Source organism: Lissotriton helveticus, chromosome 8 (assembly GCF_964261635.1).
Source record: "Lissotriton helveticus chromosome 8, aLisHel1.1, whole genome shotgun sequence".
Classification (NCBI taxonomy): Eukaryota; Metazoa; Chordata; class Amphibia; order Caudata; family Salamandridae; genus Lissotriton; species Lissotriton helveticus.
This window is the reverse complement of record NC_136069.1, coordinates 300,051,088-300,073,963: the sequence shown is the minus strand read 5'-3', so window position 1 is coordinate 300,073,963 and position 22,876 is coordinate 300,051,088. Positions and strand designations below refer to the sequence as shown.

The 22,876-nt window shown below is 49.3% G+C and overlaps 1 protein-coding gene across 1 annotated transcript in view; it reads right to left on the bottom strand.

Moving 5' to 3' along the window:
• Window positions 1–22,876, bottom strand: part of RNF17 (ring finger protein 17) — a 3,010,943-nt gene that overhangs the window by 411,190 nt on the left and 2,576,877 nt on the right. Inside the window, exon 35 of the mRNA XM_078657063.1 lies at window positions 20,489–20,605. Within this exon, the coding sequence (XP_078513189.1) occupies window positions 20,489–20,605 (117 nt within the window). The remainder of the gene's footprint in view (window positions 1–20,488; window positions 20,606–22,876) is intronic.

Below are 22,876 nucleotides of genomic sequence, written 5' to 3'. Positions count from 1 at the left end.
TCCAGCGACGTCGACAGCAAGAACCTTCGTGGGACAGCTCGCACCTCCATCCTGGTCGCCGACAACGCCTCCTGGTCCGAGAGACTGCAGAGCCCAGCAGCGCCCACTCACCTGGCTGAGGTGACTTCGTCCGGTGCCATCCTGGTGCCCACTCAAATCACTGGCTAGTGATTCAGAACTTGGTCCCCTCTGCTTACAGATTTCTTCTTCCCTGATCCAGGCTTGGATCACCACGAACTTCTTCACTGGTCGCCTGCCAGCAACTTCTTTCTTCAGGCTCCTGGATCTTCAACGAGGGTTTCCGACGCAACTTGAACCCTATGCAGCCGCAGCCCCTGGGCTAGGTAACCTGAGTACTCCGGTGCTCCAGCATAGTCCAACACCCTAAGTGTTCGGATCCACTCCCGTTTTCGACCCACCTAGTCGGGTTCGCCCGAGAACAGTAACTTTGTCTTTACTAGCTTCCATAGACTTTTTCCCGCCTTACGCGTGAGAGTTCCCACTCTGCACACGACGTCCACAGGCCTCCTGCTACTAATCTAAGGTTTAGTATTGTAGGCCTAGCGTTTCTAAAGTCTATGAGAATAGTTACTTACCTGCTAGTAATTCGCATTCCACTTTTGTAATATATGGTTTTTCGTGCCCCTCGGGCATTTGTGTAAATTGTGCGACTTAAAGTATTTTCGTAAGAGTTTTGTTGTGTGCTTAGCTCCCTGACTCATAAAGAGTTCAGGGTAGTCTTGTTATAAATAAATATCTGTTTATTTTCATAACAACTTGTGTGGTGTCCTTTCACTTGGTGTTCAAGGGGTAATGTGATGGTAAAACAGCTGGCTTAACACGCCCTCTTGAGTCTTAGCCTTAGACTGCTCGTATCCATGCTACTAGGATAGCTGGTCTATAAGGTTGACTTACAACCAATCATCAATAAGGGTTGTTTGGACTGATACATAGTGATCACTAGAATAGTGAGCACTGCATATCAGGCCAACCTCTCACAACCCTTTGCTGTAGATATAGTATACCTATATCTAACCCTAAAATGGACACATATCCTCCTATCAGTCACTCCTATGGCAGGCCTTAAAACAGTCCTGAAGGCAGAGTGCTTGGAATTATGTGAGATGGGGCTCTGGCATGATTTGAGCCCGTCTGCAGCTTGCGGAACCAAGTCCTAATAGCTGTTCCATGATAACGCTATACCATATACTCTTAAGTGCATTATCGACCTCGCGGTTGAATGCTAACTCTGGTATAACATTATCAAAACATGTTGAGTAAGGTGCCATACGAATTGGAATACTACCCCCTCGCCAATTCTGGCGACGGGGGTAGCATTCCACCCTTCTAGAGGGACACGACATGTATGTAACTGTGAACCCCGGTTAAAGTTAACTCGAGCCTTGGCATCACAAAATGGATGCTGCCACCACAGACACAAGTCTGACCTCCTGCTGCTGGGAGTCCTTCCAGCTAGGGCGGCTTGGACAAAGGGTTTCCTGCCTTGGGAGGTGCTAGCACCACCCCAGACAGGATTTTGTGTATTGGGTAGGATAGGACTGAAAGGAATGAGACATGCCTGGGGCACACAAGGTGCCCTGTGCATACACCGGTTCAAACCAGTTGCTGGGGCATCCCTGCCCCAGCTCTGGCGCGAAAACCGGACAAAGGATAGGGGGTGTAACCACCCCCCTTCCTGGTCCCACCCAGGGGAGGGACCTAGTCAGTAGTGCAGCCCCCTTTAGCAGGATAAAGGTAGGAGCTGGTCCCATTCCAAATTAGATTAATCCTGAACTACTCTACAAGAAGAAACTCTGGACTTCGACGTTCTGCTCCACAGAAGACTGAAGAAATCTCCCTTGTGGGCAAGAAGTGTCCACCCTGCATCTGTAGGCACCATCAAGCGTCCAGCGGCTTCACTTTGTCGTCTTCCCTCGAGGATCCAGACTTCAGAGCCCGACGAGACCCGGATTCCCAGACCTCTCCGACCTCAACCTACATCTGCAGCACAGCTGATATCCGTGGGTGCGACGAGACACGTGGGACCGGCCATCTTGAACGAACCTGCACTTCGCTTTCAGCACGACTCCCGAGGTAAACTCGACCAAGTGCTTTGGGGACTGAAGCCCCAGCCCCGAGCAGCCCCTGCACCAACGATCAGTCCTCCAGCATCCACGAGATCTGCGTGGGGCCCTTCTGCTTGTTTGCTGCTCGACACGTTGTCTGGTCACTTGCCGGCTGGCTAGTGGCCTCCTACACGACGAACTTTGATCGCACCGGACATCTTCCTCCTGGTCGCCTGCAGCATCTTTTCTTTCAGGCTCCATTGACTTCAACGCAGAAACCCGACACGACTTCGCACCTATGCACCCGCAGCCCGTGGGTGAGGTAACGAGAGCATTTCGGTACTCAAGGGTAGCTTGACTCTCCTAGTGTCCAGATTCACAGTCGTTTTAGTCCTAACTAGTCAGGATTGTCCGTACTTACCTTTTCTTTGAACTGTACTGTCCATAGACGTTGTTACGCATCCCGCGTGTGAGTTCACACTCTGCACCTGCGTCCCGTGGGCCTCCTATTACTTACCTCAGGTAAGGATAGCGTAGTCCCAGCGGTCCTGCAGCCTCTGGACAGCTCCATTTCTTCTATCGACTCTCACATTCCATTTACTTAGTATATGGTTTGCCGTTCCCCTAGGGCACCATTGTAATTTTGTGCAACTTGTCGTATTTTTCTTAAGAGATTGTCATGTGCTTAGCCCTCTGACCTCATAAAGAGTTCAGAGGTGTTTGTTATTAATAAATATACTGTTTATTTTCATAACAACCTGTGTGGTGTCCTTTCATCTGGTATTCAAGGGGTTATATTGTGGTAAAACAGCTGGCTTCACATGCCAAAAGAGTTTAGCCTAAGACTGCTTTGTCCATGCTACCATTAGGATAGCTGGTCTATAAGGTTGACTTACAACCAATCACCATAAGGGTTGTGTGGACTGATACAAGGTGATCACTAGAACTAGTGAGCATCATATATCAGGCCAACTTCTCACATGTATGACCAGGCTCTCAAGGGTGGACAGGAAGCAAGGGTCGCCTGGAGCCGGGCCGTGGCATCTGGCCATGTTCCTATCTACAGGGGGACCTGTAGCGGGCCTGGACCAGGTGCCCAAAAGAACATCAGATAAGGCCTCATTAAACGGCAGCAGAGGCTCCGAGGAGCTTGCCTGCGGTTTACGGACCTCAGTGAGAAGGTTAGTCCTCACGGCCGCGACGGGGAGTTCAAGGGATAAGGCCTTGGCCGCCCGCGTCAACACCACACTATAGGCTGCCCCCTCCTCCGTAGCCACGGTAGGAGGGGAGACAAAACCAGTGCCTGGGGAAGTGTCCAGACCACTGGCATCCCCAAGCTCACCTGCTCAGTTCTGATAAGGCTGGCACTCACATGCCAGAGGGTCCTCAGACCCCTCCCAATACTCCTCGCCACCCATCTCCTGATACTCAGGGTCAAAAGATGGGGCCAGGTCATAGAAGTAAAAATCTCCTAGCGGCGTCGAATACGGCACCGAGCGGCGCCGCTCCGGCGCTGGATCCGAATCGAGGGTAGGACCAGGGACTACGTCGTCCGGGGCGACACCCTGGGGGCCGGCACCGGCGAGGTCGTAAGGTCGACCGGCGACGACCCGGATCCGGATCCAGCGGGACCCTGCGGCGTCGGGACCGAAGTCGCAAACGGCGCCGGGGCCGAAGCAGCCAACGGCGCCGGGGCCGAAGCACCCGGCCCGCATGGGGACCCAGTCGGGCCGCTTGGCCCGAAGGCGCCGCAGAACCTGACGGAGGAGTGAGCGACCTCATGGCCATGAGGAAGGCCTCGATCTCCTCCGGTGTCGCGTTCTGCCCAGGGACCGGTGGGTATGGAGCAGGCCTGCGGGTCCGGCGGAGCCGCCCAAACCCCTGGCCGCGTCGCGCGAGCCAGAAGAGCGATGACGCCTCTTCGACTTATTGTGCCTCTTACCTGAGGACTTGGAGCCCGAGGAATGGTGACGATTCCTGGAGCTACGATGACGCTGGCCCCGTGCACGGTTCCTCGACCTCCTTCCGGACCGGGACCTCGAACGGTGCGGGCCGACTGCCAGAGCTCGAGGGGCTTGCGGGACCGCTCCCGCCTAGCCTTCGACGTCAAGACCCGGCAGTCGGGGCACTACTTGTCATCGTGGTCGGGCCCCAGGCAATAAAGACACCGGCGATGGGGGTCGGTAACCGACATCAGTCAGTTGCAGTCGACGCAGGGTTTGGACCCGGACATCCCTACCGACTCGAAAAACAGATCAAAAAGATCAAAAAAGTTTAGTCAAAAATTGAATAAAGGGTACCACTTTCTCCGGACCTGCGCCCGCTGGCGCGGAAAAAAGAAGAACTGACGTCAGCGCGCGAGGGCGGCGTCTAAGTACTCCGACGACGTCATTCCTGCGCCAATGACGCAGACGACGGCCGCGGAGCCGCAGACGACGCCTACCGACGCGCAAGGGTACTGCTACGAGTCTGGAGGTGGCTTCAACAACCAGTCATCAAGGTAGGGGAAGCCTGAAACCCCTAACCTGCGCAGATGAGTTGCGACCACCGCCATCACTTTCGTGAACACCCGTGGGGCGCTGGTAAGGCCGAAGGGGAGCACGGTAAACTGAAAGTGCTCGTGGCCTACCGTGAACCGCAGATAGCGCCGGTGGGCCGGCAGGACGGGGATGTGAAAATAAGCGTCCTGCAAGTCCAACGCTACCATCCAGTCTCCAGGGTCTAGGGCAGCTAAGACCTGAGCCAGTGTCAGCATGTTGAACTTCTCCTTCCGGAGGAAGCCGTTGATGTTCCGCAGGTCCAAGATAGGGTGTAGGCCCCCTTTGCTCTTCTTGGGAACCAGAAAGTAGTGGGAATAACAACCACACCCTACTTCTGGCCCAGGAACGCGCTCGATGGCCCCCTTGGCCAAGAGGGCCATAACTTCCTCTCGCAGAAGATTCAAGGGATCCCCCGACACACGGTGGTACTGCGGTGGCATGGCTGGAGGGGTCGCTCAAAGGGAGGGGAGTAGCCCCTTCGGACGATTTGCAGCATCCTCCTGTCCGAAGTGATGGTACACCAGTGGAGCAGGTGATGGCGAACTCTGCCTCCCACTGGCGTGGAATGGGCCTGAAAGGTCGAACTAGGAAGGCTTTGAGGCAGATGCTGCGGGAGCGGATGTGGACTGACCGGCTCTCTGTCCCCCTGCTCCGCCACGGAGGAATGCACGTCCGCGTTGAGGTTGGTTCTGCGGCCTGTGGCTGGACGAACGTTCAGGGGTTCCCTTTCCGTGGCCACGAAAGGAGCTAAAAGCAGAAGTTTGCTGGCGCTGGGCCGACAGGCCCAAGGACTTGGCCGTAGCCCTGGAGTCCTTAAAGCGCTCCAGCACGCTATCTGCTTTGTCGCCAAAGAGGCAACGGCCATCAAAGGGCATGTCCATGAGAGTGCTCAGGACATCCCCTGAAAAGTTTGTGGATCTCAGCCAGGCGTGACAACGAATCGCCACCGTCGTTGCCATCGCTCTACCCAGTGAGTCCGTGGTGTTAAGTCCACATCGGATGGAGTACCGTGCTGCATCCTGCCCCTCAGCAAGAGCTTGGGCGAACCATGCCCTGGCTTCCTCCGGACATTGGGACAGCACGTCCGCCACTGTATCCCACAGAGATTGGGTATAACGGTCCAAAAGGCAAGCAGTATTAATGTTTCGCAACCCTAGACTGAGGGAGGAAAACAGTTTCTTGCCAAACTGTTCCAGCCTTTTGGATTACAGGTCCGGTGGTGCGGTCGGGACGTGGAGGCCTGGATAACCAGACTCTCAGGGGTGGGGTGGGTGGACGGAAAGCAGGAGTCGCCCGGAGCAGGGCGGTGGCGCCGGGCCATGTTCCGAACCACAGGAGGAACTGTGGTGGGCTTGGACCAAGTGCCCATCAGAACGTCAGTGAGGGCCTCATTAAACTGCAGCAGAGGCTCCGAAGAGCTTAGTGGCGGTTGAAGCACCTCGGTGAGGAGGTTAGTCCTCAGGGCCGCTGAGGGTGCTCAAGGCCCAAGGCCTTGGCTGCCTTGCGCAGCACCACAGCTTAAGTAGCTCCCTCCTCTATAGCCACGGAAGGAGGAGAGAGAAAACCATTGTCAGGCGAAGTGACTAGACCACTGGCCTCCCCTAGCTCGTCTGCCCAGTCCTAACTTAACTGGCAATGCTGTGCCAGAGGGTCCTCAGGCCCCTCGCAGTCCTCCCCTTCAACCGTGTCCTGGTAAACAAGCAGAAATGACAGAGCCGGGGCATAGGTGAACAACTCACCAGTCGGCGTAGGAGACGGCGCCGATTGGTGCCGGTTCGACGCCGGTCCCAGGCCAGGGCTAAAACCGGGGCCAGCGTCGCCCAAGGATGGCGCCGGTGGTGGCTCAGAGGGGGTCGGCGCCAGCGGAGGAGTCGTGAGATCAACCGGTGTTGACCAGGATCCAGGCCTGGATCCCACGGGGTCCTGCGGTGCCGGGACCGATGTCACCCGGGACGAATCTGCTGGCAACACAGGGCTAGGACACCCAGTCGGACCCGCGGGACCCGAAGGCGCGCCGGCAGGGCCCAACTGCAGAAAGAGAGTCCTCATGGCCACGAGGAAGTCTCGAATCTGCTCCGGAGTCGCATTGAGCCCAGGGACCGGAGGGTGTGGGGCTGAATGCGACTGCGTGGGCTCTGCCGGAGCCGCGCGAGCGGTGCCACCTGAACCCTCGGCCGAGTCGCGCGACCGGCGAAGGGAGGTCGAAGAAAGATGGTGTTTCTTCGATGACTTCTTCCCATGACTCGAATTACCGGAGTGCGAGGACTTGGATCCCGACGAACGGTGATGACTCTGGCTCCGCGACCGGTCCCTCGACCTCCTCCTTGACCGGGACCTCGAGTGGCATGGAGCCGACTGCCGGATCTCGAGTAGCTTACGGGAACGTTTCGTTTCAGTAATCTTTATTTCGGCAATTCTGCCATAAAAGATACAATAAAATTAATACAAAAACCCATCATACCTCCAGCCCCCTAAAAACAGTAAAATACAAGATGGATTACATAAAAGAAGCAGTGCATAATCATGCTCATAGTAAATGTAGCAATATACAACCAGTCAGCGAAATTAAGCTAAAGAATGTTGGCAACATGATAAAAATAGCTCTTGCATACAATTGCATAATTTACAAAACAAATGGGACACAAGCAGGCAAGAAATCAGGGTGTCCTAGCGATTAGGCGTAGTCTCGTGTGCCAGGCTGCCTCTAAAAACTTCGCCATTACACACACAGTTACCTTAGACAAGTCGGTTTTAAGCATTCGAAAAGCCTCGGAGCATCTGCGAAACCCTAGATTCTTACATAGGGGGACTACCCAGAATCTTCTAGCAGCAGAGTAGGCGGGACAAAAGAAGACTAGATGGAGTTCGTCTTCGAGCCTACAATTGCAGCCCGGGCAATTCTCAGGGTTCGATTGTTTCCATTTGCTGGTAAATGCTCTTAACGGCAGAGTACTATAACGCCATTGGAGGAACAGCTTCCGGGCCAGATTTGGGAAAATATCATCCAAAACTGGCTCGAACTTGTAAGAATCCTTTACCACAAGAAATTTATCTGACAATGAATCTGGGCGAGTACCCTGGATGTGGGATGCCAGATTGCATGCATAGAACGTAGCCACAAGATGTTTGCGGGGCATGCTCTGGCAGGCAATTAAAGGATCGTTCCACAGGGACGGAAGGCCCAACCGATCAAATTCAGTTTTAATGTATTTGAACCACGGGATGTTTTCTGCATCCGGTAGTGCAAGAATTCCCTGGAGTTCCTGCCTATAGTTAGCTAGCTCCGGGGTTGTCCATAGCCTTCTCCAGAATGTTAGAGGTTTCACACCCACCACTTGGTCCAGGGGTTTTAGGCCCAGATCCAGCCTAAGTGGCAGGAGTGGAGTGCTTGTCGGTAGTTTTAATAGCTGCCTAAGAAATTTATTTTCTAGGGTGACTAGATCTTTTTTGCAAGCATATCCCCATATTTCACTACCATGGAGAATCGCTCCTCTAGCCTGGAGTCTATAGATCTCCAGTGGCGGGGCTAACGGCCTAATGGTTGATAAGTTGGAATTTGCCAGCCTAATGATACCCCCGGATAATTGAGCCAATCTAAGATGTGACTTGGCCTGATGATCACCCCAATCGAATTTATCATTAATAGTCACACCCAAGTATTCAAAAGTGTAGACTCTTTCTAGTTGGTTGGCACCTATGAGTGGATTAGGGCGTGTCTTTTTGGGTGGGTTAAAAATCATATACTTTGTTTTTGAGGCATTTATTTCAAGTCCATGTTCCTGACAAAATGCCTCAAACCCTACCAAAACTCGTTGAATCCCCATAGGGGATTTTGAGAGCAATAAGGTGTCATCCGCGAACATAATCGCGGGCACCCTAGTACCACCCAGCCGCGGAGCATCTGTGTTGTCAATGTTATTTAAAAAATTGATTACCCCATTGACAAAGAGGCAAAACAGAGTCGGCGCCAGGACGCAGCCCTGCCTTACCCCTCTGTCAACGGGGAATCTGTTAGAGAGACGGCCGGCTCTCCCACACCTTACCTGAGCAAAGTTTTCAGTATGTAGACGGATAATAATATCTAAAAGAGGTTGGGGGAGCCCAAGTTTGGCCAATACCGCCCACAGTTTGCGCCGTGGAACAAGATCGAATGCCGCTCTAAGGTCGACAAAGACGGTATATAGCGTGCCCCCCTCCAGCCTCACCGTCTTCCAAAAAATAAGGGCCAGCCTGAAAAGTTGATCCGTGGTCGAGACCTTGCTCCTAAAACCCGCCTGGAATGTACTCAACACTGAATGATCAGTCATCCAGTCCTGAAGGCGGTCAAGGATCAGCCTCGCAAAAAGCTTTTGCGAGACATCAATCAGGCTGATTGGCCTATAGTTGGCTGGGAGCAGAGGAGAGCCCTTCTTGAAGATTGGGACAATCTCTGCTCCCAGCCAAGTACTAGGGACCGCCATGCCTGCAAGAATTGCATTAAAAATAATTAGCAAGTATGGAGCCCAGATCGAGGGTTGGTGTTTGAATAAGTCACCTGGAATTTTATCTAATCCCGGGGCTTTCCCGGATGGTTGTTTTACTATTGCCGCAATAATCTCCCCCAAGGAAAACTGCAAAGGGTCAACTTCTTCTACACTTGGATGGCAAACATTTGGGAAGCCCAACAGCATAGGATGTTCCATCGATACGCACAAATGGTGCTCCGGCGGACCCGGAACAGCCTCTTCCTAGAGGCAACGAAAGTGATCCTCCCAGACCACAGCCGCAATGTTGGCCTCAACTGCTTGGGTCGGCACTGATGAGCCTGTTTTCACAATTTGCCAAAATTTCCGGGTGTCTTTTGTCTTAAGAGAGGACAGCATACATTCCCAGTTTGTGTGGTCCCAAGCCACCTTTGCATTGTGAATGGCTTGCTTTAGGCCGGCCCTCCTTGACCTAATTATCCCAGGATCCCTTGGGTGCCTCAGCGCCTCAATCAGTTTGCCCTTTGCCTCCCTACAAGCAGGATTGTACCAAGACTGGCTTTGCACCCTACTGGGCCCTTTCCTCACCACTGGATTCAGGAGATCCGCAAGGGTTCCCACCAAGTCTTCGACGTCAAGGCCCGGTAGTCGGGGCACGACTTGTCGTCATACCGGCGATCCCGACGCGGACGACGGACACGGAGCCGCAGACGACGCCTACTGACGCGCAGGGGTACTGCTGCCGAAAACTTTCCGGATCCAGTCTGACACCTAGGGGTTATTCTAAGGTAAGGTATCTAACCAACGTGTTTCTTTTAGATGTCTGACGCACTTACAACACGTGAGAATGGACTACGAAGGTTGAGTCCTGTGCACACAGTGGCACCCTCACACTTAGAACCGAGAACCCTGCCTTCAATATTGAAAGACCTGCCTTAGGGGTGACTTATAGGGTTTAAGTGCAATAACCTCAGATATAAGGAAACTTATATCTGTTTTAAGTGGTGCTAGCACCAGCTGACACAGGCTGCAATGGCAGGCCTGTAGTCCCAATCTGAGTGGGTCTCATGGGAGGCATAATACATGTTGCCGCTCGCAGCTGTTCGTGGAAAGACACAGAGCCAACACTAAGGAGGAGAACCCATCACTTCAGAGCCAGCAAGGATTGCCACTTTTGCCGGGGATATTCACAGTGGTGTCACTGACTTTGTTTAAGACTAACCAGCGGGCGCGGGACTGCGAGTCCCAGCAGGCGGAGCGCCGAAGCCATCAGGCGCACCTGCGACTCTTCTCGCCCCCTCCCTATCCGCAGCTGATAACGGCTCGCGGCCCCCGGTTTGCGGGCGCCGCTCGCAGCCGTTCGTGGAGAGACAAAGAGCCAACACTAAGGAGGAGAACCCTTCACTTCAGAGCCAGCAAGGATTGCCACTTTTGCCGGGGATATTCACAGTGGTGTCACTGACTTTGTTTAAGACTAACCTGCGGGCGCGGGACTGCGAGTCCCAGCAGGCGGAGCGCCGAAGCCATCAGGCGCACCTGCGACTCTTCCCGCCCCCTCCCTATCCGTATATAGGAGAGCTCAATACCGCGCACGCGGGACACGCGCGGGTCAGAGCGCGGGGCGAAGCCCGGGCAAAGGGCGGGCCCTCTGTGGCCCTCCGAGGCCTGTAGAGACTGGACTGGGCTAGGCCCTTTGACTACCCTCTCCAAAGCCTCCTTCACAGCAAGTATATTTGTATTGCTGTGGTTTATTATTGTGTTGTTAATGACCCCTTTCTTGTTTTTAGTTTGCACCTAGTTCTATTTGTATTCTTCTTGTTAGCGTCTTGTACCCATATCCTGTTGTTAGTCTGTTACTGCTTTGGCTATGGCGATGTCCACCCGTGAGACCCGTAGCAAGGCTGCGGCGGGAGCCAAAAAATTGACCGGCACACTGGATAATGTCATTCTTCGTACTAATTCCTTAATTGATCAAGGCATAGTACTTATGGAAAGAAGAGTCTCTCAGGACCTAGCGCATGCTAAAAGGTCGTCATTAGGCAACATAGCCTCTGCGCGTATCCCTGTCAAAGCCCCAATTATCCCTGAAACTCACCCTATGGTGGCTGATTATGTGACCCATTCTACCCCTAGTACTATCACTGTCCCCCTAGACCCACTTGTCCCTAGCTCTGGTACATTGCCCCCTCAGGACAACTATTCATTGTGCCCACTTGTTATTGATCCTCCTGGGAACATCTGTACCCAAAGGGGTATACTTGAAGGAGCAATTCCTAAATCGAAAAGTGCCATCATTAAGGTTAAGGGTGTCAACACAGATAATCAAGTTTTGTTAGGACGACTGAGTGATAAGGCTAGCGGTAGTGGCAGTATTGATGAGGGGAGGGATAACTTGGGACACAGCATAAGGAGAGAAGAGACACAGCGGGTACACCCCCTTCAATCCCTAGGCACCCCAGACGATACAATTTTGAACAACAGTTTGGGTAGCGTACTAGGTGACAGTAGTCTAGAAGAAACTTCAAGCCAGTAACCAACGCGATCAATATACCTCAGATTGTAACCGGCCCAACCTCCTCTGATCCCAATCTCATCTCTTCCCACCCCGAGGAACCCAAGCCACGTAGGAACATCAACCTACCACCCGACACCTGTCCCTATGTGATAGTCTTAACTGGTGTCCCTGAGCTTGTCCTGGCAACATATGAATCGTTCTGGGCACTCAAAAACAAAGTTTGCCATTGGTTAAATAACAATTCCCCCCCCCCCCTCTAACTTTAATAGTAAAATTCTCATGGTAGAGAGAGCACCATGGGTGGGTGAGAATAAGAAAAACCTACATGGGGACTGTGTTGTTGTTACATTTGAGGACCCACGCTTGGTGAACCATATTTGTTTTGGTCCCCCAAGTATTAACACCTCCATCAGGGGTGGGGAATTCCTATCTCCCGACGCCCGAGATATCTAGATTTCTTAGGAGGGCAAGAGGTTTAAATTTGCATTTTGTCCAAAGGACAAGTAGACAGATTTATGGCAAAACGATACACAGCTGTTCAACCCTGTAGGTCACAGCCAGTAAATAAGTTGCTCTGAGCAGTTTATTGGCAGCGAAAGGGTCAATGTAAAAACTGGGGCCTGCACTTTAATTTCCCCAGAGCTGAACAACAAAAGCTTGTTTGACTTCCAGGCCCTCCCCTGGTCCTTTTATTTTCATCAAGCACGAGACGCACATCAAGCTTTTGCAGCTCCAGTACACTCCAGCAATGGCATGTAAGAGGCTGCTTTTTTTCTGCCTCTTGGCCCCTTGCTCTGACTTGAACTGTATGACCCCTCCCTGTCTTGTATTCTCTGCTCCACTCCTGGGCCTCATAGGGCTCCAATATCCCTGCTCATCTTCAAATCACTTTGCTTTCCCTTCTCATGCACCCCCTCCTTGACACTTTGCATTTCCTGTACACCTTATCTTACACCTGGTGCCAAAACCTGCTAACCCACCACCCTCCGCCGCCCTCTCTGACATCCCTGACCCACTCGCCTTGGCCTCTCATTTCTTACGTCATCGAGGGCTTACATTAAAGCTCATTAGTTTCCACATGGGCCTTCATGCAGGCCTAAGGCCACCCCTAATTCTGTCCTTGCACTAGGCCTCTCATCTCACTTTGTGCCTGCACCAGGGGCATTGTGAACACACCGCTGTAGCAACTGCAGCAGCTGTAGAGTTTTTGATGGGCCTCTTCAATCTGCAGGTCCGCAGACAAATGCCCATAATGGACTTGAAAGGGTGGGTGGGAGAGTGAGTGAAAGGGTGGATGAATAGATGCATGGATGAATAGTGAAAGAGTGGATGGATAGATGCATGTATGAATAAGTGAAAGGGTGGAAGTACAGATGCATGGAGGAATAAGTGCAAGAGTGGATGGTAGATGCATGCATACATTAATGAGTGAAAGGGTGAATGGATAGATGCATGTATGAATAAGTGAATGGGTGGATGTATAAATGCATGGGTGAATACGTGCAAGAGTGGATGGTAGATGCATAAATTAATGAGTGAAAGGGTGAATGGATAGATGCATGGATGAATGAGTGAAAGGCTGGATGTATAGTTAGATGAATGAGTGGAGTGAAAGGGTGGATGTTTAGATGCATAAATGAATGAGTGAAAGGGTGGATGGATAGGTGCATGTATGAATGAGTAGATGGATAGATGCATGTATGAATAAGTGAATGGGTGGATGTATAAATGCATGGATGAATACGTGCAAGAATGGATGATAGATGCATAAATTAATGAGTGAAAGGCTGGATGTATAGTTGGATGAATGAGAGGAGTGAAAGGGTTGATGTTTAGATGCATGCATGAATGAATAAGTGGAAGGGTGGTTCGATAGGTGTATGGATAAATGAGTGGATGGATAGATGCATGTATGAATAAGTGAAAGGGTGGAAGTATAGAATGCATGGATGAATACGTGCAAGAGTGGATGATAGATGCATACATTAATGAGTGAAAGGGTGAATGGATAGATGCATAGATGAATGAGTGAAAGGCTGGATGGATAGATGGATGAATGAGTGGAGTGAAAGGGTAGATGCATGGATGAATGAGTGGATGGATGTAAGTATGGAAGTGTGAAAGAATGGTAGGATAAGGGTGAATGAAGGGATGGGTGAGTGGATGGATAGGTTGAAAGTGGATTGATGAGTGAAAGGATGGATGGCGTATTGAACGGGTGGATTCATGGGCGAGAGAGTAGATGAATAGATGGCTGAGTGGGTGGGGATGTATGGATGGGTTGGTGGCTGGGTGGCAGGGTTGATGGATGGATGGGTGGACAGTTGAGTGTAAAGGTGGATGGAGGGATTATTGAAAGGGTGGATGGATATATGATGGAAACGGAAGCTGGACGGGTGAAAGGGTGGATGGACGAGCGAAAGCATAAATAGAGGAAGTGAAAGGGTAGGTGGATAGGTGAGTGAAAAGGAGGATTGATGGGGTGGGTGGATGGATGAGTGGAAGGATGAATGGAAGGATGAGTGAAAGGGTGGATGAATAGGAGTGAAAAGGAGGATGTGTGGAGTGAAAGGATGGATGAGTAAAAGGAAGGCGGGATGGATCAGTTAGATCGATAGGTTTGGAGATGGCAGGATAGGTTTGAACAGGGGCTTCCTGAACGCCCCCTTTAGTAGCTACAGTAGAGGTGGAGCTCTTGATGGGCCTCTTCTGTCTGCAGCTCGGCAGACAAAGATTTGTAATTAATGTGAAAAGATGAATGGATGTTTGGGTGAAAGGATGAGTGAGTGGAAGTGTGGCTGGCTAGACGGATGGATGGATGATTGAGTGACCGGGATGGTTGAGTGACGGGGTTGGTGGATGGACAAAGGATGTTATAATGAAGGAAAGGGTGAATGAGTGGATGGGTTACAGGGTGTAAGGATTAGAGAGCAAAAGGATGGACGAGTGTAAAGGATAAATGGATGGATGAGTGGAAGGATGGATTGATGGATGGGTCGAAGCGAGGGTGGAAGGATGAGTGAAAGGGAGGGTGGATAGATGAGTGAAAGGGAGGGTTTATGGATGAGCAAAAGGATGGCAGGATGGTTGAAATGGATAGGTTTGGAGATGGATGGGTAGGTCTGGATATGGATAAGCAGATGGACTGACAGATTAACAGATGGACGAACAGATTGGTGAAAGGATAATGGATAAAAGAAGGAATGGGTGCCAATGTAAAGGTGAAATGCTAGATATCAGTGGGTGAAAGGATGAATGGGATAGATGCTGAGATGGAAGAGACAAGAGGGCTATGTTGGCGAGGATTCCAATTACTTTTTTCGCTTGCTTGGTGTCATAAGAACTTTGGATCAACGTGGGGGGTATTTTAATTTTCTGGTTACTCACTTGGCCTACACTATTCTCCTTTCTCTACTGTGGGATTATCAGGTAGGCGTGTTGCTGTATGCCAGCGCGTTCATACTAGACTGCTAGTATTTGGTCTCATAAAGGCCACATTGCCATAGAAATTCCTGGCACTGAACAAAACTACTTTGCAAAAGAGCAGAATGCTGTTACACACAAGGATGCCAGCTCACAGATAGGCAGAGATAGCATTTTAATAAAAACAAAAGGTCTTGGTTAACTCAGATTTAATTAGGGGCTCCATGTGAAAGTCACAAAAGTGCACCCATGATATATGTCCTTGTATTAATGCAGATTTACGTTTTTCATGTATTCACATGAAATTCCTCAAGTAGGCCAGGAACCCGTAGTCCTAGAAAATATTTGTGAATTGCATCTTAGCATGAGCAAATATGAATATGCCCCAGCGGAAATCTGTTGAGTGTTTATAAGTTCACTTTTTCTCCAACCACATTTTTCCCAGCCCTGGAAGAAACTTTACTTCTGCCATTGCAAGGGGTAAATTGCCAACCTTTCTCAGTATGGGAAAAGATTAGAGAAGAGCTGGTGAAAAACTCAAAAATTCAAATCCTTCTATAGTATTTGCCTGACATAACCAGAGAGGCTTTTATCAGAGCTCTTCTATAAATAGATTGCAGCCATTATTTGACGGCGCACTACATGGCACCAAAGGGACAAGTGGATTTTGTTACAGGACATGTAGATTTATGAAGCTACTTGTCCCATGGACAAGTACATATTTTATTAAATTCCACACCCCTGCTCCATGATCAGGGTTAAACCCTTGTCATACTTCTACACCCGTACGGAACATCAAGATAATAGGTGGAGTTGGTTGAGGGCTCCTAACCACACGAGGAGGGTGATGAGGGGTGAGCCATTGAGAGACTGGAATGCAACCAACTGGGCAGGGGGCGATGATGGAGATTGGAACACAGTAGGGAGAAGAGCAGGGAGATTCATTCCAGGTGAAACAGAGTTTAATGGGAACTGGCATGGCCCACAGCTTAACCACCCTCTCATTCCGTGCTATAATCATTTCAGTGGATTGGAAGCAGTCGACTGACTCCTAACCCATTCTGCTGGACAAATGGAAAAGAGCGGGGCGGGAGCTGCTCCTCGGGATGATCCAAAAAGCAGTAGTGAGAGCATAGCCAGTTGGGGAATCACTAGACTTAGTCTGGGGGGAAAAGAACCAAGTATCCCAGTTACAAGTAAGGAACTACCTGAAACCCCTTTCTCTATTAAGATTCTGTCTTGGAACATAGCTGGGCTAAAAAAAAATCTTGCTAACCCAGATTGGAATGATTTTATCAACAAATTCCATATATGTATGTTCCAAGAAACTTGGTCACTGTCCCCATTATACAAAAAATGGGTACTCTACTTACTTTACACCAGCAGTCACGGTGGGGAAAGGTCGCCCTTCAAGTGGCCTGCATATTTGGGTCAAGGTGAATTTGAACTGCGTAGTTACCACCCATAAAGTCCCTTCTAACGACATCTTGCACATTTCCTTAAAAAGTCCATCTGGGGGCACAACTCTCGAACTTTTTTGTGTCTACGCAAGAGGGTTACAGGGCGGCCTAATCTCGCCCACAATAGAGGTGTTGGATGCAAGACTGTCAGATCTCCCCACCACATCTAAAATACTAGTGGGAGGGGATTTTAATTGTACGTTCGAAACTCTGGACGACGAAGAGAAACTAGGTTTCAGCTCAGAGGACAGGAGGCAGATCATACCCGCCTTAACCCTCCCCCCCATCAAGAAATGGACAGCCAGAGCTATCCAGTTGAATGCCCTAGCTCTTGAGCATAATCTACGGGCCCTAAATGGGCGAACCATCTCAGACCGGGATGGGGCAATGACCTACAATAGGATAGGTTGCCCTTCTAGAATTGATTATATCCTCCTGGATACTCAATCTTGGTCCAATTTAGTAGATATGGAGGTCAGGCAGTCCTCTGATAGTGATCATAATCCATTATGTATGATAATCCATTGGGCAAATAGGATTGGCAAGAGTGGTGGTCCCGAGTTGATTACAAAAGGGGTTTTGCCCTCGAATTGTAATCGGAAGCTAAGATGGAACATGGTTAAGTGTGAAGAGGGGAAACTTAACAGTATAAAAGAGCTAGTCTTAGCGGAAACCCATAGCCTTGTAGCTGTTGCTTCTGCAACGCTTAATGCTCCTGCTTCGGTTCTACAAGCTTCGTATAAGAAGCTAACAGATAAAATAGGAGAGTTTTTCATGAAGAAACCACAGGGGAATTCTGAACCAAAACAAAAACCCCCTGCAGGTAATCCTTGGTACACGACAAGTTGCAGAGCTAAGAGGAGGGCCATAATGCAAGCTATAAGAAATCAGGACCCCGTAGCAGTGAGACTAGCAAGAAAAGAGTACCATAAAAGCATTACCTTAGCTAAAAAGACTGGGAGGAGGAACACTGGCAGCAGCTCAAGGATGCAGCTTGGGGGAAAAATGCTATTGAGTTCTGGAAACTGATCAATGTCCTTGATAGAAGGGGGGCTGATCCGATTTTAAATCATATAAATGAACATCAATGGCACTCTCATTTTTTAAAACTATACTGCGAGGATAGTCTGCAAGACCATACAATATCCACAGTAAAGGAAACACTAAGTATATCTGGTTTGGAAATAGGATGTAAGGAAGAGTCCTTCTCTACACGGGAGGTCCAAAACGCGATCCTGAAAATAATACCAGGGAAGGCGGACGGCCCAGATGGCCTTCCGGGGGATTTACTATTGCACGACCCCATAATATGGGCAGACCTTATAGCCTCTCTAATGAACCTAATCCAGTATGGCCATCCTGTCCCTGAATCCTGGAAGGGTGCGGAGGTCATCACCATATATAAGAAAGGTGATAGAGACGACCCTGCCAACTATAGACCAATAAATCTAATTGACACCATTCAAAAGGTCGTTGGCAGGGTCATCATAAATCGAATTGAGACGTGGTTAATAGACGATGGTATTCTGACCCACTTTCAGGCGGGGTTCAGACGAAATGTTGGTGCTATGGACCAGGTATTCCGGTTCTGCGCAGTCTATTGGAAAACAGTGTCTATCTACAAGGGAAGCCTGTATCTGGCTTTCATAGACTTGAAAACCGCATTTGATGTCATCCCTCGTGCCAAACTTTGGGAGGTTCTATTAGGTACGGGCTTGCCTGTTTATCTGTTGCAATATATCATCAAGCTCCATGAAGACAATTATGCAAGGATTCGGTGGGGGAATCAAGGCCAATTGACAGAGAGGGTACCAGTCAATAGAGGAGTGCGGCAGGGCTGTGAAATGGCACCGACATTGTTCTCCTTTTTATAAATGGGGTGGTGGACCATTTACGGGAGGAACCCTTGGATGCCCCTGTCCTAGCCGGAGAGAAACCCCCCACACTCCTCTTTGCGGACGATACCCTCTTGATGTCCAAAACCCCTAAGGGTCTTCAAAAATTGCTTGACCGTTTTAGTATCTTTTGTAAAGATCGCGGGCTAACGGTCAACACCACGAAAACAAAACTGATGGTACTATCTGCTAAAAGGAATGGGAAGAAAGCCCATCTCTCCCTGAATGGCACCCCCCTAGAAGTGGTGGATAAATTCGATTACCTTGGGGTTAGGCTTTGCAATAATATGAGATGGGACTCTCATATAACCAAAATGGTCCTAAATCTTAAAAGGGTCTCCGGAGCAATTTTAAAGAACCAGCGTCTATCAATCAGTAGACCAGTAGCACCCGCTTTGGCAGTTTATGAGGGGAAAGCTTTAGCCTCTGCAGTTTATGGCTCTGAACTATGGGGCGCGGAGAATAGCAAGGTGCTGACTATTGCAGAGAATAAGTTCTTGAGAGACCTAGTCTCCCTTCCTCCCTCGACTCCCTTGAAACCATTATTTTATGATATGGGCAAAAGACCAATTCTAGAAGTAGTTCAACTACGCCCTGTGCTATTCTGGGTGCGACTTAGACGAACCCCTGAATTAGCAAATTATGCCCTAGTGCTGGACGAATTAATTACCTTGAATATAGCCGGCAAAATAAGGTGGCTAAACAACTTAAAAAAGCTGGTGGAATCTATAGGTCTGGCAGAATCATGGGTCTCGCAGTCCCCTCCCACTAAACAAATTGTTAAAAAACTATACTGGGAATGGGCCGAGGGCAAAGATCTCACTATCTCAAGCTGGGGATCTCTAACGAACAACATCTTTAATCATAAATCCAGCAGAAAGTTGGAACTCTTTCTGGACTTTATTCAGACCCCCAGAGATAGAACCCTGTTCTTGAAACTAAGATATGGCACCCTACCTTTAAGAAAATGTATGGAAGGGTGGAAGGGCAGGTGGGTTTATGATCTAAAATGTCCAGGTTGCCCATGTCCGGAAGAATCCCTTGGCCATTTTCTGTTTGCTTGTAATGCCTATAAACATGCCAGGGCAAAATGGCTGAAACCAGTGTGTAGGGAGATGGGCGTTAGAGACCACAGATCAGCCCTGCGTATTATTCTAACCAACACTACCTCAATGTACATAGTTTGCGGGATAGCTAAATATTTGGCCAGTGCCTGGTTCAAACGATCTAGGCTGCTTTTAACGTCTGACCAGACTCTTATTTAAGAATGTATCCTTTATACAAATTTCTGTAGACCTTTTTCCACATTTTAACAGCATGTAACAATGGTATTTACTTTTAATAGTTTTGTAGTAATACTTGGTAACTGTTTAATGTGATTTTATGTCTGTACTTTTAGGATATATTTTTATCGAATAAAGTATTACAACATAAAAAACACATAATACATGTTGCAGCCCATGGGAGACCTCTGTGGTACCTTAGTACCATATACTAGGAACCTATCAGAGTGCACCAGTAGCCAATCTGGAGTGTACCGAAGTAATCACCACGTCCAATGTAGGGTAGAAGCACAGACTGGGGTCCTGATTAGCTGGATCCCAATCATGAAAACAATGACACCAGCAAAATTGGCCATGAATGCAGACCCTTCTTTATTACATACCACTATTCCATTTTGTCTGAGCACCACAGTGTTATACTACTGTGAGAATGCTCAATAGCTGGGTGATGTACAAATTACATTATTTGCTATGTTATTTAATCTGGAGGTAGGCAACTGTGGAGAATTTCTCTTGTTGTGGGAGTACTATATTCCTGGATGTTTTCTAACAATGAGGGTCTATTTGAACTTAAATATCTGAAGCAGACAACACAAAATCTTTAAACCACAGCCATTCATAAATGATTGTTTGACGAAAAATACAGCTAGGAAAAACAATGTATGGTAAGTCGCTTTCAAGTTTTACTAATTATAGCCAAGGAAGTTTACACAATACCACATTGTTAACATGTTAATTCGTCCATATTTCTTTAACCCTATGAAGAACAAGGAGCTTCTGTATTGAACTATATTATAAAAGAAAATAACAATAAACCTATAAAGATTACACGTATTACTTTACCTCATCTGGTGTCTCCAAATGTTTAGCTGTCACAGGGAAAAGTTGGCCTGGACAAGGCATGAGTGGCAAAGTATAACGAGGTAACAGAGGTGTCCCATATTCAGTCAACAGCAAATCCTGAAATGTTAAAATATCTCAGTTATACCTACCAGAAGGAGAAAGTACATTGTTGATATAGAATTAGTATTTTTATTTTACGGAGTTTTATATAGCACGAACTTGACCCGAAGCACCAGTTGTGTTACATGAGGACACATTAATTTTTTGTTAGGCACGGGGAGATTAAGTGATTTGCCCAGATTCACATGATGTGCAGCGTCATTGCAGAGACTCGAACCTGGTTCCCCAGATTCGAGGTCGACCGCCCTCGCCGTTAGGCCAACTCCTCTTCCCGAAAAACCCCACAATTTAAAGTATGAGTTCCTTACCTTCGGTAACGATGTATCTGGTAGAGACGTAGTCTAGCCACAGATTGCTTAACTTAGAATATCCCTAGGCGTCAGACTGGATCCGGAAAATTTTCTGCAGCAGCGCTGCGCACCGGGGGCGGCCCCGCCCTGCTGTCATCTACGGACATGACGTCAGCAGAGCCATATATGCCCCTCCTGTTAGCTGTAGATTCCTTACTTTAGAATTGCCCCCAGGCTTCAGTCTGGATCCGGAGATTTTTTCTTCAGCAGTACCCCTGTGCGTTGTTAAATGGCATCGGTCGGCTCCGTGTCTGGCATTGGTGTCGTGGGCGTCACGGAAACCTACACAGACACCGCCCATGCACGCCTACGTCAATTCATAACACGACTTTCCACGCCAAAAGCGCAGAGCCATGAAAGACACTGACCACGGGTGCATCAAAACTAGGGCCCTTAAGGGGAGACCCTATCTCTAAAAATCAGTTCACAGAGCGGAAAGGACGGGTTGGGCGGTAAGAAATCTACAACTAACATATGTCTCTACTAAATACATTGTTACAAACGTATATAACCTGCTCATCTGTTAGAGACCGTTAGTTGTAGATTCCTTACCTTGGAATAGATCCCCCAGCAATAACTTTCCCGGAGAAGGGTCTGTGAACCAAGGTGAAACAAGAAAGTCCTAGAGGACCAAACAGGCGAAGTACATATCCAGGCAGTAGTGTCTGGTAAACGTATGTAAGGATGCCCACGTTCCTTCCTGACAGATGTCAAGGACTGGAACTCCATGTGCTAATGCTGCAGTCGCCGCTGTTCCTCTGGTGAAATGAGCACACAACCCTTCGGGATCCAGTCTGACATCTAAGGTAAGGAATCTAATACTAACTTGTTTCTTTCAGATGAATCTGTTAATGATAGGAGATTTAAATAAAGAAGGCTGATCTAGCAGCCGAAGAAAAGCAGAGATGGCTGCAAGATATCTTTTAAGAGTGCCCAAAGCAGATCCCTGCTGGACCAAAGAAAGAATATACAAAAGGACCTTAGACAGCCTTTACTGTACACTATGCCACAATTTTGTTCCAGTGGAGGGATGACTGGCTGCCAAGATAAAATCACACACTTCGGCGGAAGGTCAAAAGCTGTCAACTGCGGCCACTCAATCACCACACAAGGAGGTGGAGAGTAGACCGGTTCGGGTGAAGAACTGTCCCCTGCTGCTGTGACAGCAGATCCTGGGAACACGACCGCGGGATCAATGCAAGTCAATAGGTAAGTCGCGGTTGCAATTATAAAGTAGGACCCTTCCCAGTGGACCATGAAGAACCCCAGTGGAAGACAGAAGGTTAGACCGCCACCCCACCAGTGGATCCCCTAGGGAGCAGGATACTTACACCAGGGAAGCTGAGTGCGTAGGTGTGAAGTGGCTTCGGAAACACCTGTCGAACCCAATGGAGGACTGCAGGAAGATGCCGCTGCTGGGGAAGGTGATAGTGTCTGGTGGATCCCAAAGGTGGATTCAAGTTGAGAAGTACCTGCAAGCAGAGGGGACAGAGTCTATGCCGCTCAGGAGTGACCAGGAGGCACGAAGATGAATTTCCACAGATATCAAGTGTTGGAGGAGATAGGACGGTGACCTTGGAGCTCCAGCTGTGAGGACCAGGCGACGCTGTGGAAGATCAGCAGCCGTTCACAAGCTGTCATGTGTCGGATGTCGAGAGTTGAGGGGTCGTTTTCCGTTGGGAGCACCAACAAGCTTTGGCAACTGCAAACAACGTGGAAAGTGAAGAAGGTGCTGTGTCGAAACCAACAAGGTCCAGGTGACTCACCACAAGCAGGGCAGTCAGGGCAGACTCCGAGCAATCAGAGGAGCACATAGAATTAAAAGATGACCCTCAGGTCGGAGGCACTGGAGTCGCAAGAGGACGTTTAGCAGCTCACAAAAAATGCAAGGCCACTGTGCAAGTGATATGATGAGGAC